Source organism: Poecile atricapillus, chromosome 1, assembly GCF_030490865.1.
Source record: "Poecile atricapillus isolate bPoeAtr1 chromosome 1, bPoeAtr1.hap1, whole genome shotgun sequence".
NCBI lineage: Eukaryota > Metazoa > Chordata > Aves > Passeriformes > Paridae > Poecile > Poecile atricapillus.
In genome coordinates, this window is record NC_081249.1 from 180431343 (window position 1) to 180452064 (window position 20722).

Here is a 20722-nt window from a genome sequence, read left to right on the forward strand (position 1 = left end):
ACACAGGATCACAGAATCAGGAATATCCTGAGCTGGGACACACAGGGATCACAGAATCAGGGAATGTTGAATGGGAAGGACCCACAGGATCACAGAATCAGGAATATCCTGAGCTGGAGGGACCCACAGGATCACAGGATCAGGAATATCCTGAGCTGGGACACACAGGGATCACAGGATCAGGAATATCCTGAGTGGGAAGGACACACAGGATCACAGAATCAGGGAATGTTGAATGGGAAGGACACACAGGATCACAGGATCAGGAATATCCTGAGCTGGGACCCACAGGGATCATCCCAACCCCTGTCCCAGCCCAGACCCCCCAACAATCCCAGCCTGTGCATCCCTGGCAGCGCTGTCCAAGGGCTCCTGGAGCTCTGCCAGCTTTGGGAATGTGCCCATTCCCTGTTCCTGAGGATCTGGTGCCATCCAGCCCCAGCAGGGCACACTGGGAACAACAAATGACTTCAGAGCTGCGTTCCTGCGGGACAGAGACGAGATGATCCCGTGATACCAGCCCAGGTGAGGAGCCCTGCAGCAGCTGGCAGCACCTGGGAACAGATCATTCCCAGAGCTCTGGGCTTCCTGCAGGGGAGCACAGGGAGGATTGTGGCTGCCCACAACATTTCCCAAGCACAGAGAAAGATCCTGGACAAACAGGAGTGCAAGGAGAACATTCCCACCCTGAGTGGGGCTGTTTGGATCCAGGGCTGGGAATCACAACGTCCTGCAGTCCCTGGCACGGCCTCTCCCCTGCCTGGGAAGCAGCTGGTGCTGTCCCATGGGTAATTATCCTTAAATTAAAGATAAAATATAGAAAAGAACATTCCCAGTTAGGGATGCCAGGCCTTACCAGACACAAACACAGCACTCAAATCATCCACACCATTCTCCTCGGTTCTCTCCAGAAACAACAAATTTTCACTGGGAAAATTTTCCCACCTTCTTCAGGTGGGAAGAGAGCAAGAACTATCCATGGGAAAGGCATGAAAACCCCACAGAGGACTAAACACTAAAGCAGGTGCTGGTAATCTTAAAAAGCAAATCCAAACCAATTCTCATTGGGATAAAACCAGCAATTATAACGTGAAGTTGTAAAATCCAACAAAACCCACGGTTATTGATGACTCCAAACTGACCCCTCTGAAATGAGGGAGTAGAAGAATTGTGGGGAACCAGCAGAAGAATTAAGAAACCGAGATTTCATCTGGATGAAAGCAAAAAGGAATTTCTGATAGATTGAAATGAGATTCAGCTCCCAGGAACAACAATATGGACACGCTCCTCACCTGAGCAAACTCTTAAAAAAAACCCCAAAAAACAAAACCCAAAATTCAGGGACAGAAAAAAAAATCTTAAAATACAAGAAATTATATATGAGGCTTATGGAGTAAAGGGTTTTTTTGCTGGACTTTTTGAAGGAGAACTCTGAAAACTGAAGGACACATTTGGTTAATGATGGGGCAGCACAAGGTATTGGATCCTTCTGGGGCTGAGAGACAAAAGTTATGGAAGAGGTTCTGAAGTGAAAGGGGGGTGTAAAATTAACAGAAATTGGATCAAATTAAGAAGAACAGGAAATGTATATTTTTTTCAGGTAATGGATGACAGGACCAGAGGAAGGTCAAGCTCGAGCTGGGCCAGGAAAGGCTCAGGTTGGACACAGGGAGGAATTTCTTCATGGAAAGGGTGAGGGCTTTTCCAACAGAAAGGATTCCATGATTGGATTTATTTTGACATGAAAACGAGGTCAATGTTTGAAACTTCTATGATAACTCAGCCCATGACAGCTCAGGAGAAACCTGAGGATGAACTGGACCTCCACAGAGTGAGAGCAGAGGTAAGGACACACCCAGCTCACCCACTGCTGCCAGCTGTACACATATTTTATTGTGGAAATGGGCACTAAAATGAAGAGAAAATGTGAAAAAGTCACCTCCTTTCTTTGTCCTCTTTTGGAGCTTTATCCTGAGTGTCACTAAAATCAGGAGCAGCCCCTGGGTCACCCAGCAAGGGAGGGGAATCCACAAGGCTGTGCTCAGTGACCTGCACAGGGCACGAGGGCCACTGAGCCCTGACACCCTGGGGACACTGTCCTGGACACCCTGGGGACACTGTCCTGTCCTGGCCACCCTGGGGACTCTGTCCTGGCCACCCTGGGGACACTGTCCTGGCCACCCTGGGGACACTGTCCTGTCCTGGCCACCCTGGGGACACTGTCCTGGACACCCTGGGGACACTGTCCTGTCCTGGACACCCTGGGGACTCAGCCCTGGCCACCCTGGGGACACTGTCCTGTCCTGGCCACCCTGGGGACACTGTCCTGGCCACCCTGGGGACACTGTCCTGTCCTGGACACCCTGGGGACACTGTCCTGTCCTGCTCACCCTGGGGACTCTGTCCTGTCCTGGACACCCTGGGGACTCTGTCCTGGCCACCCTGGGGACACTGTCCTGGCCACCCTGGGGACACTGTCCTGTCCTGGACACCCTGGGGACTCAGCCCTGGCCACCCTGGGGACACTGTCCTGTCCTGGCCACCCTGGGGACACTGTCCTGTCCTGGACACCCTGGGGACTCAGCCCTGGCCACCCTGGGGACTCTGTCCTGTCCTGGCCACCCTGGGAACTCTGTCCTGTCCTGGACACCCTGGGGACACTGTCCTGGCCACCCTGGGGACACTGTCCTGTCCTGGACACGCTGGGGACACTGTCCTGGCCACCCTGGGGACACTGTCCTGTCCTGGCCACCCTGGGGACACTGTCCTGGCCACCCTGGGGACACTGTCCTGTCCTGGACACCCTGGGGACACTGTCCTGTCCTGCTCACCCTGGGGACACTGTCCTGGCCACCCTGGGGACACTGTCCTGTCCTGGCCACCCTGGGGACACTGTCCTGGCCACCCTGGGGACTCTGTCCTGTCCTGGACACCCTGGGGACACAGCCCTGGCCACCCTGGGGACTCTGTCCTGGCCACCCTGGGGACACTGTCCTGTCCTGGCCACCCTGGGGACACTGTCCTGTCCTGGACACCCTGGGGACACTGTCCTGGCCACCCTGGGGACACTGTCCTGTCCTGGACACCCTGGGGACTCTGTTCTGTCCTGGACACCCTGGGGACTCAGCCCTGGCCACCCTGGGGACACTGTCCTGGCCACCCTGGGGACACTGTCCTGGCCACCCTGGGGACTCTGTCCTGGCCACCCTGGGGACTCAGCCCTGGCCACCCTGGGGACACTGTCCTGTCCTGGCCACCCTGGGGACACTGTCCTGTCCTGGCCACCCTGGGGACACTGTCCTGTCCTGGACACCCTGGGGACTCAGCCCTGGCCACCCTGGGGACACTGTCCTGGCCACCCTGGGGACTCTGTCCTGTCCTGGCCACCCTGGGGACACTGTCCTGTCCTGGACACCCTGGGGACTCTGTTCTGGCCACCCTGGGGACACTGTCCTGTCCTGGCTACCCTGGGGACTCAGCCCTAGCCACCCTGGGGACTGTCCTGGCCACCCTGGGGACTCTGTCCTGTCCTGGACACGCTGGGGACACTGTCCTGGCCACCCTGGGGACTCTGTCCTGGCCACCCTGGGGACTCTGTCCTGGCCACCCTGGGGACTCTGTCCTGTCCTGGACACGCTGGGGACACTGTCCTGGCCACCCTGGGGACACTGTCCTGTCCTGGCCACCCTGGGGACACTGTCCTGGCCACCCTGGGGACACTGTCCTGTCCTGGACACCCTGGGGACACTGTCCTGTCCTGCTCACCCTGGGGACACTGTCCTGGCCACCCTGGGGACACTGTCCTGTCCTGGCCACCCTGGGGACACTGTCCTGGCCACCCTGGGGACTCTGTCCTGTCCTGGACACCCTGGGGACACAGCCCTGGCCACCCTGGGGACTCTGTCCTGGCCACCCTGGGGACACTGTCCTGTCCTGGCCACCCTGGGGACACTGTCCTGTCCTGGACACCCTGGGGACACTGTCCTGGCCACCCTGGGGACACTGTCCTGTCCTGGACACCCTGGGGACTCTGTTCTGTCCTGGACACCCTGGGGACTCAGCCCTGGCCACCCTGGGGACACTGTCCTGGCCACCCTGGGGACACTGTCCTGGCCACCCTGGGGACTCTGTCCTGGCCACCCTGGGGACTCAGCCCTGGCCACCCTGGGGACACTGTCCTGTCCTGGCCACCCTGGGGACACTGTCCTGTCCTGGCCACCCTGGGGACACTGTCCTGTCCTGGACACCCTGGGGACTCAGCCCTGGCCACCCTGGGGACACTGTCCTGGCCACCCTGGGGACTCTGTCCTGTCCTGGCCACCCTGGGGACACTGTCCTGTCCTGGACACCCTGGGGACTCTGTTCTGGCCACCCTGGGGACACTGTCCTGTCCTGGCTACCCTGGGGACTCAGCCCTAGCCACCCTGGGGACTGTCCTGGCCACCCTGGGGACTCTGTCCTGTCCTGGCCACCCTGGGGACCCTGTCCTGTCCTGGCCACCCTGGTGACCCAGCCTGGCCCCTTTGGGGACCCAGACCCCCAGCCCTGGGGAGCTGCACTCGTGGCTGTGTGTGTAAGGCACTGGGTAATTCCAGCCCCTCCCACAGCAGGAACATTCCCAGCTTTATCCTTTTCTTTATGCCCTCCCTGCTCGTTTTGCTTCTCTAGGACAGACCAACAAATGCTCCAGAATGATTATTTGCATTCCATGTTGTGCTCTGATTGTTTTCCAGCAGCTGTGTCTGTTTCATCAGAAATAAGAAGTTTCCCAAGGCTTTGAGTTTCTTCTTTCAAGAAGTTGCTGTTGGTCTTTACAGAAAGCAGTAATGAGGAGATAGAGCATGAAAATTCCTGGGTATTTATATAAATATATATAAATTCCCAAGTATTTATATAAAAAGTAGCTCTTTTGTTCCTATCTGAGGATTGTGTTCAGTTTCCTGAGCATTCCTGTGCCACTGAACTGCATCAGCTTAAAAAGCCTCCAAGAGAATTTTCCGAATTTTCCTCCAAGAGAATCTGCACAATTCATAACTATCCCACCCCTGTTTCCTCTTTTTCCTCACATCAAAATCCCTCACTTTTCAAGCATTTCTGTTTTATTGTCATTTACAAAGCCAGAGAAAGCTGGGAGTGTCCCAGGCCAGGCTGGACAGGGTTGGAGCAGCCTGGGACAGGGGAAGGTGTCCCTGCCCACAGGAACTTTAAAGTCCCTCCAACCCAATCCAGTCTGGGATTTTGGGATTCTCTGATGAACATTTGCCTCCTCTGCCTGCAGCTGGAGTGTCTGACCTCCAGTGAGTGACTCCATGGAGAAGGATGAAGAAAGGCCTGGCTCAGGGCAGAGCTGTGAGGACGCCCAGGAAAAGCCCTGAGCTGACAGAGTGACCCTGCAGAGCCACAATCCCCTGGGAGAGAGGCTTGGAAATGCTGGAAACACCATCAAACACCCTCTTACCAGTGCCACAGGCATGGAGAGCAGATTTGTGCTGCAGGGAACTGGATCTCCTCTCTTTGGAAAGCATCCTTGAGCTGCTGGGCTCCTGTTCTTCAGCACTGATAAACATTTTGTGCACTTTGGGATTGATGCCTTCTGGAACCATCCGTGGGCTGTGCTGGTAGAAATGAAGGGTTTTGTTCCCTGAAATGGCTTTGTGGATGCTCCTTTTGTTACACTGGCTTTGGTTGTAGGTCTGAAAGAGAAGGTAAATAGAGAATTGATTGTTTTCTCACAGCATTTGATGAAAACAAAAAGAACAGCTCAGTGTCTGTGGGGTTTCTCATTATTTCCTGTTCCCTCAGAGAGGTGTTGTTTGGTTTGGGGTTTTTTAATGGACCAGCAGCAGGCACAGCACTGGAGAGTGAGAAAGGAGCACAGCCCTTGCCTGGGGGAAGTTGCAACCCGCCACTGATACAGGGATGATGGAAATTAGATTACATGGGAAGCAGGGAAAGGAGCTCAAGAGGAAAAAAAAAGGCCTAAGATGATTTGTTGATGTCAGGAGTGCTCTGAGTGCTTTTAATTACATTTTATTGTGCAATGGAGAAACCACTGCAAAGCTGGAGAGAGTGAAGAGAGAAACTGGGGCCTCCCTCTGGAAGTGCCTCCCCCAGGGAGGTTTTGTGCTCTTCCCCAGTCCCCTGTGAGACCCTGAGTGCTCCCAGTGTCACAGGGCAGCTGCCACTGCCAGAGGGGACTGCAGGGAGCAGAAAGATGCTCCTGGATAAAACTGGAAGAGGCCCACAGCCAGCTCTGATAAACCCTTCAGGCATTCCAAGAATTAACTTTTGAACCCTAGGAGAGTCAAACCCCGGTGTTTTTATGGCAGAGAAATGTGGTGTTACCCAATCACCAGCATCAGAGTTGGCACATTTTGGTGGCTTTTCCTTCCCCTCTGCTTCCCTGGGCTGAGCAGCTCCAGAGAACATCCCAAACCCCATCCCAGTAATTCCAGGGAACATCCCAAACCCCATCCCAGTAATTCCAGGGGACATCCCAAACCCCATCCCAGCAGCTCCAGGGAACATCCCAAACCCCATCCCAGCAGCTCCAGGGAACATCCCAGACCCCATCCCAGCAATTCCAGGGAACATCAAAAACCCTGTTCCAGTAATTCCAGGGAACATCCCAAACCCCATCCCAGCAGCTCCAGGGAACATCCCAAACCCCATCCCAGTAATTCCAGGGAACATCCCAAACTCCATTCTATCAGCTCCAGGGAACATCCCAAACCCCATCCCAGTAATTCCAGGGAACATCCCAAACCCCATCCCAGCACCCCCAGGGAACATCCCAAACTCCATCCCAGTAATTCCAGGGAACATCCCAAACCCCATCCCAGCAGTTCCAGAGAACATCCCAAACCCCATCCCAGTAATTCCAGGGAACATCCCAAACCCCATCCCAGTAATTCCAGGGAACATCCCAAACCCCATCCCAGCAATTCCAGGGAACATCCCAAACTCCATCCCAGCAATTCCAGGGAACATCCCAAACCCCATCCCAGCAATTCCAGGGAACATCCCAAACTCCATCCCAGCAGCTCCAGGGAACATCCCAAACCCCATCCCAGCAGTTCCAGAGAACATCCCAAACCCCATCCCAGTAATTCCAGGGAACATCCCAAACCCCATCCCAGTAATTCCAGGGAACATCCCAAACCCCATCCCAGTAATTCCAGGGAACATCCCAAACCCCATCCCAGTAATTCCAGGGAACATCCCAGACCCCATCCCAGCAGCTCCAGGGAACATCCCAAACCCCATCCCAGTAATTCCAGGGAACATCCCAAACCCCATCCCAGTAATTCCAGGGAACATCCCAAACCCCATCCCAGCAATTCCAGGGAACATCCCAAACCCCATCCCAGTAATTCCAGGGAACATCCCAAATTCCATCCCAGTAATTCCAGGGAACATCCCAAACCCCATCCCAGTAATTCCAGGGAACATCCCAAACCCCATCCCAGCAATTCCAGGGAACATCCCAAACCCCATCCCAGCAATTCCAGGGAACATCCCAAACCCCATCCCAGTAATTCCAGGGAACATCCCAGACCCCATCCCAGTAATTCCAGGGAACATCCCAGACCCCATCCCAGTAATTCCAGGGAACATCCCAAACTCCATCCCAGTAATTCCAGGGAACATCCCAAACCCCATCCCAGCAGCTCCAGGGAACATCCCAAACCCCATCCCAGTAATTCCAGGGAACATCCCAAACTCCATCCCAGTAATTCCAGGGAACATCCCAGACCCCATCCCAGTAATTCCAGGGAACATCCCAGACCCCATCCCAGTAATTCCAGGGAACATCCCAAACTCCATCCCAGTAATTCCAGGAAACATCCCAGACCCCATCCCAGCAGTTTCAGGGAACATCCCAAACCCCATCCCAGCAATTCCAGGGAACATCCCAAACTCCATCCCAGTAATTCCAGGGAACATCCCAAACCCCATCCCAGTAATTCCAGGGAACATCCCAAACCCCATCCCAGCAGCTCCAGGGAACATCCCAAACCCCATCCCAGTAATTCCAGGGAACATCCCAAACCCCATCCCAGTAATTCCAGGGAACATCCCAAACCCCATCCCAGCAGCTCCAGGGAACATCCCAAACCCTGTTCCAGCAATTCCAGGGAACATCCCAAACCCTGTTCCAGCAATTCCAGGGACCCTTGGGAGCTGCCCTGTGGAAAGGCTGACCCAGGAACACCTGGGAGCCATGGAATAAACACCGAGCTCATGGAAATTCCTGCCAATGTCACACTCCCAGACCTGCACTGAGCCCTTTCCCCAAGAAAACATCTTCAAAAGCTTTGTGATTGAGCTGATTTGATTAAAAACAACCTCAAAACTAAACCAGGCAAAACAAAAAAAAACCCTGAAAACCAAAACAAAGAAAAAAAAACTCACAAAAAATCCCCACACAAAACCCAAAGAAATGCCCATAAATTAATACATGGACATTAATTATTTAGCTGCAAATTAAGTGATGGGGAAGAACCTCCACACTGAGTCTCTTTCCAGTTCTGCTAAACTTAAAAAACCCAAAAAACACCCTCAAGAAAAACCAAACAAACCCACCAAGACAATATTGGTTTGCAATTAAACTTATTTCCTGATCTTAAATTTTTTAAAAAAATTATATACAATGACTGTTCTACCTGGGGGGAGGTTCTGCTTCAAAGATATCTGAGAAAATCTGGACAACACAGTAATCCAACTACTTAAGTGAAGCTCCAAGGAATTTAAAGGACTATTTTATATCCCATTACAGAGCAGAGCTTTCAATAGTAACCAGCCTCTGTAAGCAGTGTGACAAAATATCTATTTATGAGCTCTGCTCAGGTTTATCATTTTTAACTCTCATCCCTTCCAAGGGGAAACATTCCTCTCTTCAGGGAGGATTCTTTGGAGTCTAATTCAGAATTAAATCCCTGCCACCTGCAAATCCCAACCAGAGCTACGGTGATTGAAGTAACACCAAGAGTCTGCAATTCTGGGTTTGCAGTTGGTTTAGGCAGATCTTGGATTTATCCATTTGCAGCCTGTCAGTGGTGATGGCAGCAGGAGTGTCCGTGTCACCCTGCCCAAATCCTGTCCCTTTGGCAGGACGAGCCCTGCAGGGCCATGTTTGCGGCTCTGGTGGCATCCCCGGCTCCAGGGCCACACGGATGTCCCGAGGGACAGTCTGTACTCAGGGATCATTAATCACTCTCTGCTCCAGTGCTGGGCTGCAGGAAGCTGGACAAAGTGGATTTGCACCTAAGCCGATCTCTCCATCCTCACACGCAAGAGCGCGGCCGCTAAAGCCAGCTCTGTGCTCCGGTGGCGTCACCGGCCCCGTCAGCGCCAGGGAGAGCCAGGGGCACCACGGGCACTCCCAGAGCCCCCTCCAGCTCCAGCCCCCGCCCACACCTTCCTCTGCACCCCTGGAAAACCCCGGGAATCGCTGGCTGCAGTTTGATATTTGGTGACGTGGCAGGCTGGGAGAGCTGGGAATGTTCCCCTGGAGAGGAGAAGGATCCAGGGAGAGCTCAGAGCCCCTGGCAGGGCCTGAAGGGGCTCCAGGAGAGCTGGAGAGGGACTGGGGACAAGGGATGGAGGGACAGGACACAGGGAATGGCTCCCAGTGCCAGAGGGCAGGGATGGATGGGAGATTGGGAATTGGGAATTGCTGGCTGGGCTGGAATTGCCAGAGCAGCTGTGGCTGCCCCTGGATCCCTGGCAGTGCCCAAGGCCAGGCTGGACATTGGGGCTGGACATTGGGGCTGTGGGAGGTGTCCCTGCCATGGCAGGGGTGGCACTGGAGGATTTTTCAGGTCCCATCCAACCCAAACCATTCCAGGGCTCAGTGCTGGAGTTCCCTGTAACAGAGAGAGACGGGGCTGGGCAGAGACTCACGGGGGGCTGCAGCTCCTCCCAAGGGAGAGCTCCCATCTCTGCTCCCTGGGACAGGGAAAGGACCAGGGAAGGGCTGAGCTGGGCCAGGGATGGGCTCAGGCTGGAGATCAGGGAAGGTTCTTCCCCCAGAGGGTGGAATGAGCTCTGGAAAAGCTCCCCAGGGAATGGGCACGGCCCCGAGGCTGCCGGAGCTCCAGGAGCGTTTGGGCAGCACTGCCAGGGATGCCCAGGCTGGGATTGTTGGGGGGTTTGGGAGGGGTTGGGATGATCCCTGGGGGTCAGGCAATCCCAGATTGATTCCCTGGCCGTGCCCCACTCACCCTCTCCTCGCGGCCCTGGGCCAGGATGACGACGATGCGGCCGTGGCGCCGGCGGCCGGTGCGGCCCATGCGCTGCACCAGGCGCACGGGGCTGCGCTGGGCGTCGAAGCACACGATGAGATCCACCTCACCAATGTCCAGCCCCTCCTCTCCCACACAGGTGGACACCAGGGTGTTGTACCCCCCCTCCCGGAACCGCCTCACCACCTGCAGGGACAGAGGGAAGGGATTGAGCAGCTCCAGGGGTGCCCTGGGTTGGAGCTTTGCTGTTTTGCAGAGTGTGTAATTGTGCAGATTCTGAAGTGCACACAAAGTGTCAGCAGGGTCTCCTCACAGCTCAGCACACACAACAATCCTTTTTTTACCCTAATTTTTACCCAATTAACAATAGACACGTATATTATTTTTCTTACTGACCCAATGACCCATCACCTCTGTGCTGCACTGTGGCATTCTCTGTCCAATCACTCACCCAAAAACCTCCAGGAGAAGAACATGAAGAAGAAACAAGAAGGTCCAAGAGACAACACCCAAAATCCTCCATCTTGTCTCCTGTTCTCTAAACTAACCTTTTCCACACAGTGATTTAAGAAAACTCTCTAATTTACACACTCACACTTTTAGCTTTTTCTATCTCACTTTAACATTTGTTCTCATGTATCACCATGAAAACACGCTCATGAATTCCATATTATATGAAATTCAGTGTTTTTCTGGCTCTCATAACTAAGTATCAGAAAGAAGGGCACACACTCTGGATTCCAGACTCCAAGAGCCAGCCCCAGCAGCAAGGGCAGCGCTGCAGCCTCAGCCCCAACAAGTGCAAGCAGCAGGGAATTGAGGAGAGAATCTGGGAGGATGGGCCTTCATCACCTGAGGCTGGAATTGCACAATGAAGCCAAGGTGGAAATGGAGCAAAACTGATCCCAGTGTCCAACTCCTGCCCCATCTTGGCTGGAGCCAGGGCCGGGCTCTGGCACTGCCCAAGGTGCATCCTTGGAAGGCATCACAGCCAAGAAAACTGATTTGTATTCCAAAACAACAAAATTTTGCCTTTTTTGATTTCCCAGCTGCTACCTCACACATCACACCCCAGTGTGACCAACATCAGCATTTCAACTCTTTAGCTCTAAGATAAAGGGGAAAAAACCCACACCTTATTCTGTCTCCAACCATGGCATTCTCATAAAACTTATCCCTCAATTTAGCAAGTAAATATTTTAGGAATTGTCTGTTTTTCAGTTTTGCTAGATCAGAATTTAATGCTAGATCTTAGCTTTCCTACCTAGAAGAAAAAATAAAATTCCCACGGCACATATTGGCACATTTCCCCAGATTTTTGACATCTAAATTTAGCAGTTAATACAATGCAAATCTATAAATTATTGATCTATTTGTTATTGATTTATTTTGTTCCCTGAGTATAGTTTTGGGTACTCTGGACTCCACAAGGATTTCCTAACGACACTTAAAGCTCAGCCACACAGTCCTGGAGTTATTTCCACAATTAATGCTCTTTATCACTAATTCCTAGCCCAAAGCTCCTCTTTCCTCACCTCCAGCTGCTCCTTCTGGGTGAAACCCTTGGTGCTCTTGCCCGAGGAGTGTCCCACGAAGGTCATGGCCCGCACGGCCGGGCTGAGCCGCGCCAGCATCTCCGCGATTTCCTGCACGCTGTCCCGGAACGAGGAGAAGATCATCACCCTCGTGTCCCCAGGAGAGCTTTCACTCTTGTCTTCATCTGCTGGGTTTGAAAAAATGGCAGCTTTTAATGGGATTATTCATAAAAAAGGTAATAATATCGAGAAAAGGATTGTCAATAAAAACTCGCCCCCCCACGAGTTACGCGTTCACAGCTCTGGTCTCACTTAAAGGGAAGAGAAAATGGGCAGAAAATGCTCCAAATGCACCTCCTTGAAAAATTCCTCTCTGCATCAAAGCATGCTCTAATTTTGGAGAATGTGAGAATGAGAATGGCCTTATCTGAGGCACCCTCACTGAAGTCACTTTGAAAAGCTGGGCTTGGATGGGAAGTGTTTCCAAGAGAGAAAAAAAGTGTTCCAAGAGAGGAAAAAAACCACAAAAAGAAAGAGGGAAGGACAGGTCAGAAATTATCAGAACTTCACAGAGATCCAAACAAGATAAAAAATGAACAAAATGCTATTATTACTCATGTAATCATTCCAAAGGCTGGAATCAAGAAGCTGAAACATCCCAAAAACAAAGAGATCTGAATGATGTCTTCATCGAGACGAAAAGGAATGACAGACAGGTGAATGTAACTGAAGGGTTTGAACCTCAAATTGATGCCTCAGAGTTGATAACTCTTATCCTCAGGCTGGATATCACAACTTTTATCCTTAAAACTTTTTTATCCTTTTGTCCTTAGAACTTTTTATCCTCAAATGTGTTCTGCAGCAGGGCCCTGAGGGGAGGCTGCCAGGACAAACTGGGACAGGACCAGCAGGAAACGTGGCAGCCCCAGGAATGATGAGTTCCCTATCCCTGTTTTATTCAGCTGTCAGAGCAGTTTATATCAAATTAATAATGAGAATTTATAGAAGTTTTATCTTACAGAAATCTTATGGTGAAGTTCTTTGAGAGGGGAGGATGCACAAACAATCAGAGCAATAAAGCAGCACAAAGGAGGAAATCACTCAGGAGGGTATTCCTTGTTTCCATTCCCAGGTTTTCCTCTGAGTTGTTGGTGCTCACCAGAACATCCCTGTTTCCAGGATTCAAAGTGTTCTATTACAATTTCTTCCAATTTCTTTAATTTTGGATGGCTGTAGACAAATTCCTTTTTCTTTCCCAATGCTGGAAAGGAAATAAAGAAATGAAAGACGTAAATAAACCTGCAACAAGCAGGAAGGTTCAGTGAACTTCATTCCCTCTTACAGTAATTATCTGAGCCAGACCCAAATCCTGATATTGGCTCTAAACAAAACATAAAATAAAGTAAAGTAAAGTAAAATAAAATAAAATAAAATAAAATAAAATAACATAAAATAACATAAAATAACATAAAATAACATAAAATAAAATAAAATAAAATAAAATAAAATAAAATAAAATAAAATAAAATAAAATAAAATAAAATAAAATAAAATAAAATAAAATAAAATAAAATAAAATAAAATAAAATAAAATAAACTGCTGACAGAAAACATTTGTTAAACCTGGTTTTTGATCAAAGTGCTGTTATTTTTGTTAGAGTCACGCTGGAAAAGACTTACACTGAAACAGTTGCATCTTAACCTTCATTTTAGAGCAAATTAAAAACTTCAAACATAAAAAAACTTGCTTGAAAGTAGCTAAAGCCACTGAGGGAAGAGCAAGAGGGAGGGGGAGACAGAATATTGGGAATTCAACCTGGAATAAAGAGCAGCAGCCAGTGCAGCACAGCTTTTAAACAGGAATATTCTGGGAATCCTGACCTGCTGTGCTCTTGCCAGCACTTGCACTCTCAGGAGCCACAGCAGTGTCTGAGAACACGTCCTGGAGCTGCTGGTAGAGCTTCATGAAGTCCTCGTTGCGCCCCAGCTCGCTCTTGGTGCGGGATAACCCTGTGGAGAGAGTTGGAACAGCTCAGGATTCCATGAGCTTTCCCAAATTCTAACCCCAGGGAACAGAACAGGGAATCTATGGATGCTAGCTCTGAAACAGAGTGCCTGTAGAAATTACAGGCTGCAGAGCTCCTCAGTCTTGCCTGAGAAAGTAGCCTGGGAAAAACATGAGAAAGAATTAAAACAATCCTCAGGGACAGAAAACAGCCTTGCAGGTGTTGTTTTCTGTCCCTTGTTTTTCTTTGCAGGAAAAGTCAGGGTGTAGTGTGTCCCACTGACCAATGATGGTGATGTAGTAGTTTACTAACCAATAAGAGTTTCCTTTCTGTACTTTGCACGTATCAGTCTATAAAACAGACCTGAAGTAATAAACTACAGAGAAATTCTCCTGTTGGACTCCATGAGAGTCTGTGTCGTCTCTCCTCGCCGTTCCTGATAGAGTGACAGGAATCCATCTGCAGCCCCTGACTCTTTCAGGTGTTTGGTGCCAAAGTGAGGTGTGTGAAGGGAGAGGGCTGGAGCTGGAAGGAAGGATGCTCCTGAGGACATTTCACCTTTGGATCCATCCATGATTCCCCACAGGTAGATGAACAAGGAGCGGATTCCCATCTGCAGCAGCAGCTCGTAGCCGTGGTACAGGCTGATGCAAAGGGCAAAGTCTCCCTCAATGACGCCTTGATGGATTCCCTGGGGGAGAAAAGCAGACTCTGGCTCAGTGAGGAAGTGGCTGAGGAGCAGGAATCCCACTGCAGCTCCTGCCCAAAGCAGAGTGACACCTGAGGGGCAGAGCAAAGCCCAAAGTGATGCTCAGGAGCAGTTTTGTCCATCAGAGCCCTCGGGGGACAGACTGCACAATGCTCAGGGAATGTAATCCTCCTCCTCCTCTTCCACCTCTGTTATCTCCCCCAGCTACCCCAGACTCTGCCAGCTGAACCACCAACATCTGGGAAACCCAGGGATTCCCAGCACATCCACACAGGCTATGGGATTAAGTCAGGAAAGTTGCCTTGCTCACAGTGAAGGCGATTTCTCATTGTCTGTTTTTAGGCAATTTTCTTTAAGTTTATAAAATTCGATCATTCCATGAGGATTTACCAAAAAAAAAAAAGGGAGCAGGAATATATCTTTGAGGGGAAAATGAAAACTTGGCTGTGAGTGATTACAATGTAAGTTCTCACAGCAATTTCACTTAAATGGATTTCTTGATCTTTTCCTTAACTGTTCCATACTGGCATCCAGAAATGTGGAAAAAATTAGGAATATTTTATAGATTTCATAAATGATCTTAAACATCCCTTCCATCCCATACCATGTTGTGATTCTATGATATTTTATTCTTAACTCTTCTATACTGGCATCCAGAAACGTGGAAAAATTAGGAATATTTTATAGATTTCATAAATGATCTTAAAGACCCCTTCCATCCCAAACCCTGCTGTGATTCTATGATATTTTATTCCACGGCAAAAACCAGAAATCTACCATGGATTATTCCTATTTATTCACTACTTTAATAGCACGAAATAAATAAAGAACTTACTGCATGTTGTGCAGAGGGGTTCTTCCTGAACTGATCCCTGGCCAGGATGATCTGGTACTTGGTGAGGCTGGGAATATCCCTCCTGGATAAAACTCCCACCTTAATCAGGCGCCCAGCAAACGCTTCCAGCACCTGCAGCCAAAAGCCAGCACAGGTGAAGGGGTGGATGAGCCTTTGAAATGATTTTATTGTTATAGATCCTACAGAACATGAGCACCTCGTTGGTTTTATCTGAGACACAGGTATATGGGAATTCTGAGTGCTTTGTTACTGTACCAGGTGCTCTCCATAAGCAGGAGAATTCCCAAAATTCCTGCCAGAGCACTTGGACAAGGCTCCCAGGCACAGGGTGGGATTGTTGGGGTGCCCTGTGCAGGGTCAGGACTTGGCACTCCACGATCCTTGGGGGTCCCTTCCCACACCCTCCTGCCCCTGTGTGAAAAACGAGGTTCACATAATTTTTATAGAATGTAAAAGTTTAATAAAAAGACAATTAGGAGATAAAAATAAAGTCTACAGATCTGGCCGGGTGTCTCTGCATTCACCTCACTGACAAAGGATTGTCCCTTAAAAACAGAACCCTGCTCCATATCCATAAATTCTCACACATATTCACACATTCTTCTTAAGTTTTTGGTGCTCCTCTGTTTAGTTTTTCCTTCCCCCTTCCCAACAGATCAATCTTCTTGGCCCCACTGGGTTTTATGTCCTTTGATAACGGGTTCCATAAACTTTTCCTTTGGAGGGCTTGGAGGACTGCTTGTCTTCATCTGCACAAGATAATCTTAGGATGCAGGGGGGTCTCTGACTATTATTTTTTTCTTTTAGTCTCTGGGTTATATAAATAAAAAGTAATTGGTGCTTTAATATCATGCTACAGCCTAACATATATATATGTATTATACCACTATTTCTGAGTTTTATCAATAACAGAAATAAAGGAACCTATATTAATACAACAAAATTTTCTAATCTTCTACATAGAACATTCATTATCATATTTGTGAAAAGCCAATAATATGATTTGCATTTCTAACACCCAGGATAACCCTGGATCCATCCAGGAACCGAGGAGGGGAAGCTCCCCCCGGGATCTGGAGCAAGGGCTGACCCTGCAGAGAGGGAGAGGAATGGGATGGACAGCCAGGAACGGAACAGGGGCTGCAGCTCCCACTGCTCCCACTCCAACTGCATCCCAGGAACAGCTGGATCCACCTCTGGGAACACTCAGCTGGGTGAAGGGCTGGACACTGGAATTCCACCTGGAATCTGTGTGGGGAGGGGAGGGGAGGGGAGGGGAGGGGAGGGGAGGGGAGGGGAGGGGAGGGGAGGGGAGGGGAGGGGAGGGAAGGGAAGGGAAGGGAAGGGAAGGGAAGGGAAGGGAAGGGAAGGGAAGGGAAGGGAAGGGAAGGGAAGGGAAGGGAAGGGAAGGGAAGGGAAGGGAAGGGAAGGGAAGGGAAGGGAAGGGAAGGGAAGGGAAGGGAAGGGAAGGGAAGGGAAGGGAAGGGAAGGGAAGGGAAGGGAAGGGAAGGGAAGGGAAGGGAAGGGAAGGGAAGGGAAGGGAAGGGAAGGGAAGGGAAGGGAAGGGAAGGGAAGGGAAGGGAAGGGAAGGGAAGGGAAGGGAAGGGAAGGGAAGGGAAGGGAAGGGAAGGGAAGGGAAGGGAAGGGAAGGGAAGGGAAGGGAAGGGAAGGGAAGGGAAGGGAAGGGAAGGGAAGGGAAGGGAGTTGGGACACATGATCACAGCAGTGTGTCCCATTTCCTGCAGAATCCCCCCCAAAACTTGTTTTTAAACATCACATGTACCTGCTTTCCACCTCGCTGCAGCAAGGACAATGACCTGCACTAATGCATCTTAATCCTGTTTTTCCTCTTTGTTTCCTAGCCTTAGGTGGTCAGGATTTTTCCACAGACTTAGTTTGGCCTGAGCACTAACTCTGCCATAATTGCAGTAATCAGATTTGTCCCACAAACACTGCTTACAACCTGTTGGCCCCCTTGGCCAAGGGCCCCACAAACATCCCAGGGCACAAGAACAGCTTTCTCCAAAGCTGACAGACAGTTTCCCATTGCTTGCTTCCCAGGTTTTGCAGGCACTCCACACTATGCCCTAAGAGGGTATAGTGTAACAAATGCTTAATCCCTTTAGTGTCCCTTCAGCCCACTGAAAAGCATCCAACTAAACCAATAAAGCCAGGCCTAAGTCAGGCTTCCAACACTGATCCCAGCAGGTCTGGAGCTGGTGGGGAGGAAATGTCCTGACAGGTAAAGAAAGGCACGTGTAGAACTCAGCCTGTGTTTATCCCTGAGTAAAAACATTCCATTTGTTACTCCAGGCACTGCTCCTCTGCTGGGTTCCCAGATCCTGAAATATCCTTGACAAGCACATTCTGCTCATGCTCTGGCAGTGCAGGGGCAGCTCAGTTTAACTTCTGTCTGCTTGCTTTGATTATTCCTACAGTTTAGTTCATAATAGAATTTATTTATAGCTCTTTTATCTTCTTACTCTGTGTGCAGAACCTGTGTGGCATTAAAATGAAAACAGAATCACAGAATGAAATGGTTTGGCATGGAATGGACCTTAAATCCCACCCATCCCAGGGACAGCTCCCACTGTCCCAATGTCCAGCCTGGCCTTGGGCACTGCCAGGGATCCAGGGGCAGCCACAGCTGCTCTGGCAATTCCAGCCCAGCCAGCAATTCCCAATTCCAAATATCCAACCTAAATCTAATCTAAAATCCTAAGGAACGGAGTGGGAATAATTGCCATCATCAATGACAGCAGCATTCATTCCCCAAAGACTCAGAAATGCCAGGAGAAATTTGGAAGGGTTAAGGAAATCTGTGGCAGCCCCAGCTGAGCTGGGGGAGCCGTGCTGGGGAATTTCCACCCTGGCCATCCGTGCCCACAGCTCACTCCAAAAGCACACTGGGGATAAGCAGCTTACAGCAGATAAAGGAAATCCCAGCCATGGAGCCAGAATTCCGAGTGTTCTGGTGCATCTTGGGCTGCTCCTCTTCCCTGGCAGGGTGGGGAGGGGCTGGGATGGAATTCCCAGATTTGCTGTGGCTGCCCCTGGATCCCTGGCAGTGCCCAAGGCCAGGCTGGACATTGGGACAGTGGGAGGTGTCCCTGCACATCCAGGGGTGGCACTGGGGGGGATTTGGGGTCTTTTCCAACCCAAACCATCCCAGGACTTCACCCTGGGCCATCCCTGGGTCAGGCCAGCTGTGGGCACAGAACACCCACGGGGCTCCAAGACCTCCCCAAGCCCTGCCTGGGTCTCCTCCATCCCCAGGGGAGCTGGGTCACAGCCTCTGGACACTCCAAACCCAGACATTCCATCTAATTAAGGCTCATGGATTAATTAAGCCAAATAAACCACTAACACCTCTAACACCACCAACAAGCAAACACCAACTGGAGGCTACAGTAGTGCCAGGAATTTCTGGAGAAAAGAGGGGGAAAACATGAAGAACTCAAATGTTGTTTTCTTAAAAATAAAGCATTCACCAAGCCACTGGGAAAGCTGAATGCACAAGGAATTAATTTCTCATATTAGTGAGAAAAAAATTAAAAGTGCAGTTTAATTTTAAGGGTTTAAAACTCAGAACTTGGTGTTTTATCACAGTTTGTTACTGTTCTGTTTTTCAATCCAGGCTATTCCTGACGAGTCCCTTTTAAAGGACAGAGACAGAGAGGTCTGTGCCTGCTTAGAGGAAAAGTCATTTATCAAATAAACCAAAATAGTGACCATGAAGGAAGGACTCAGTGCTTTTTATTTGAATGGATACCACTGCAACAGCTCATTGCCCTCCCATCAAACCCCAAACAGCTGGACATGAGCACACTTGAAATGCTGCAGATGAAGCTTAAACTGTGTCTCAAGCAGTGGAAATGAAGTCAGGCTTTTGTTCCTCTTGAAAAGAAATTAATATTTTCATTAAAAAGCAATGACCACTAAATCTAATATTTCAGCACTGGTTTATGCTTTCCTACACTTGTTGCAGAGTTTTGTTTTTTTTCTAAAAAGCAATTCCCATTACCTGTACTTTTCTGTTTCATCCCTTGACCTAGTTTCTAACATATAAGAAAAAGATATTGTCCCTGTTTGCTCAATGTACACCCCTGTCTGATTTAATCACCCTCTGCAAAACAAGCAGTTATGAAAGACAGCAGGATCCAGTCACCTGGAGCTCCAGAAATACCAGGAACAGTAAACACAACCTACTTAGGAGAGCCTCAGCAGCAGGCACTGCTCACTGATTACATTGATCTTCCCTCCATACCTTCATTTTTAATTAAAAAGATAATACTTCTGGAAAAGTCCCCTCAGCCTTTCCAAAACACTCGGGTGTCGTGTTACCCAAACACAGCCATAGAGTTAATTCCAATTAATTGCTCAGGAGAGCTCGTGGCTTTCTCCAGCTCAGAGCTGACAGATTTACAGGCAGCAGATAAAAGACAACTGGCAGAACTATCCCATCCTGCACTGAACCTGCCAAGAGCACAAAGACTTTCTGTGCTCCGAGGTATCTCCCACAGCAAACCACAACGAGTTCTTGGAGCCCACAATGAGCTTAGAACCTGTTCTTGGAGCTCTGACAGGAGCTGAGGACTTGTGTACAGGGCAAAGAGCTGTTCCTGTGCCAGCTACACCTCACTAAAAACTGCTCCTAATCTGTTTTCTGTTGGCACAATAAAAAACAAAGGCTCTAAACTAACGCCCTGACCTAATTATTTTAGTGCAGATTTGCAGGGGTTCTTCAGCAAAGAAAAACACCCATAAATAACTGTTAGAGTGGCTTTTCTTTCCCAGGGGAGAAGGAGGGGTCCAAGCAGACAGGACCTCCACAAGCAGGGACTGCAAAGGTTCATCCCCTCCACAGGAGCTCCCTGAGTGCTTCCCTGCCAGCCCTGACTGGGTTTTACAGAGCCACACTGGGCTGAGAGAGAGCTGCACCTTCCTCCACCTGCCCTGCCCTCCCACAGGACACAATCCCAGACTGGTTTGGGTTGGAGGCACCTGAAATCCCACCCATCCCACCCATCCCACTGGTCCAGGCTGCTCCAAGCCCCATCCAAGCTTGGGATGGGGATGCTGGGGATCCCTTCCTATATTAATACAACAGATATTGTTGTATTATGTTTGGGGCTGAGCTGGTGTGGAGGAAACAGCCCAGGCAGTGCCAGTGAGGCAGCAGCACACCCCAACCCACTGCTCTGTCCTAAAGGGATCCCCCAAAGCAGAGCAGGGAGGAACCAACAGCTCCAGGACACATCCAGATCCGTGCTCATGGACACAGATCCTGCAGAGAGCAAAGGAAGGCACTGCAGGATAAAAGGAGACTCTGGGGCTCAGGAGGGGCTCCCAACCCAAGGATCCCCAGC

General features: G+C 50.2%; 1 protein-coding gene across 2 annotated transcripts in view; it reads right to left on the minus strand.

The window, feature by feature from the left end:
- The window catches only part of FANCM (FA complementation group M), a 59160-nt gene that overhangs the window by 18266 nt on the left and 20172 nt on the right, over positions 1-20722 (minus strand). Inside the window, exons 5-11 of one of the 2 annotated variants that reach the window (XM_058839848.1) lie at positions 15333-15464; positions 14347-14479; positions 13664-13792; positions 12942-13043; positions 11783-11967; positions 10227-10433; positions 5459-5693 (exon numbers count right to left, since the gene is read on the minus strand). In XM_058839848.1, the coding sequence (XP_058695831.1) occupies positions 5459-5693; positions 10227-10433; positions 11783-11967; positions 12942-13043; positions 13664-13792; positions 14347-14479; positions 15333-15464 (1123 nt within the window). Of the gene's footprint in view, positions 1-5458; positions 5694-10226; positions 10434-11782; positions 11971-12941; positions 13044-13663; positions 13793-14346; positions 14480-15332; positions 15465-20722 lie in introns of both variants that reach the window. The other variant, XM_058839840.1, reaches the window with a different exon arrangement.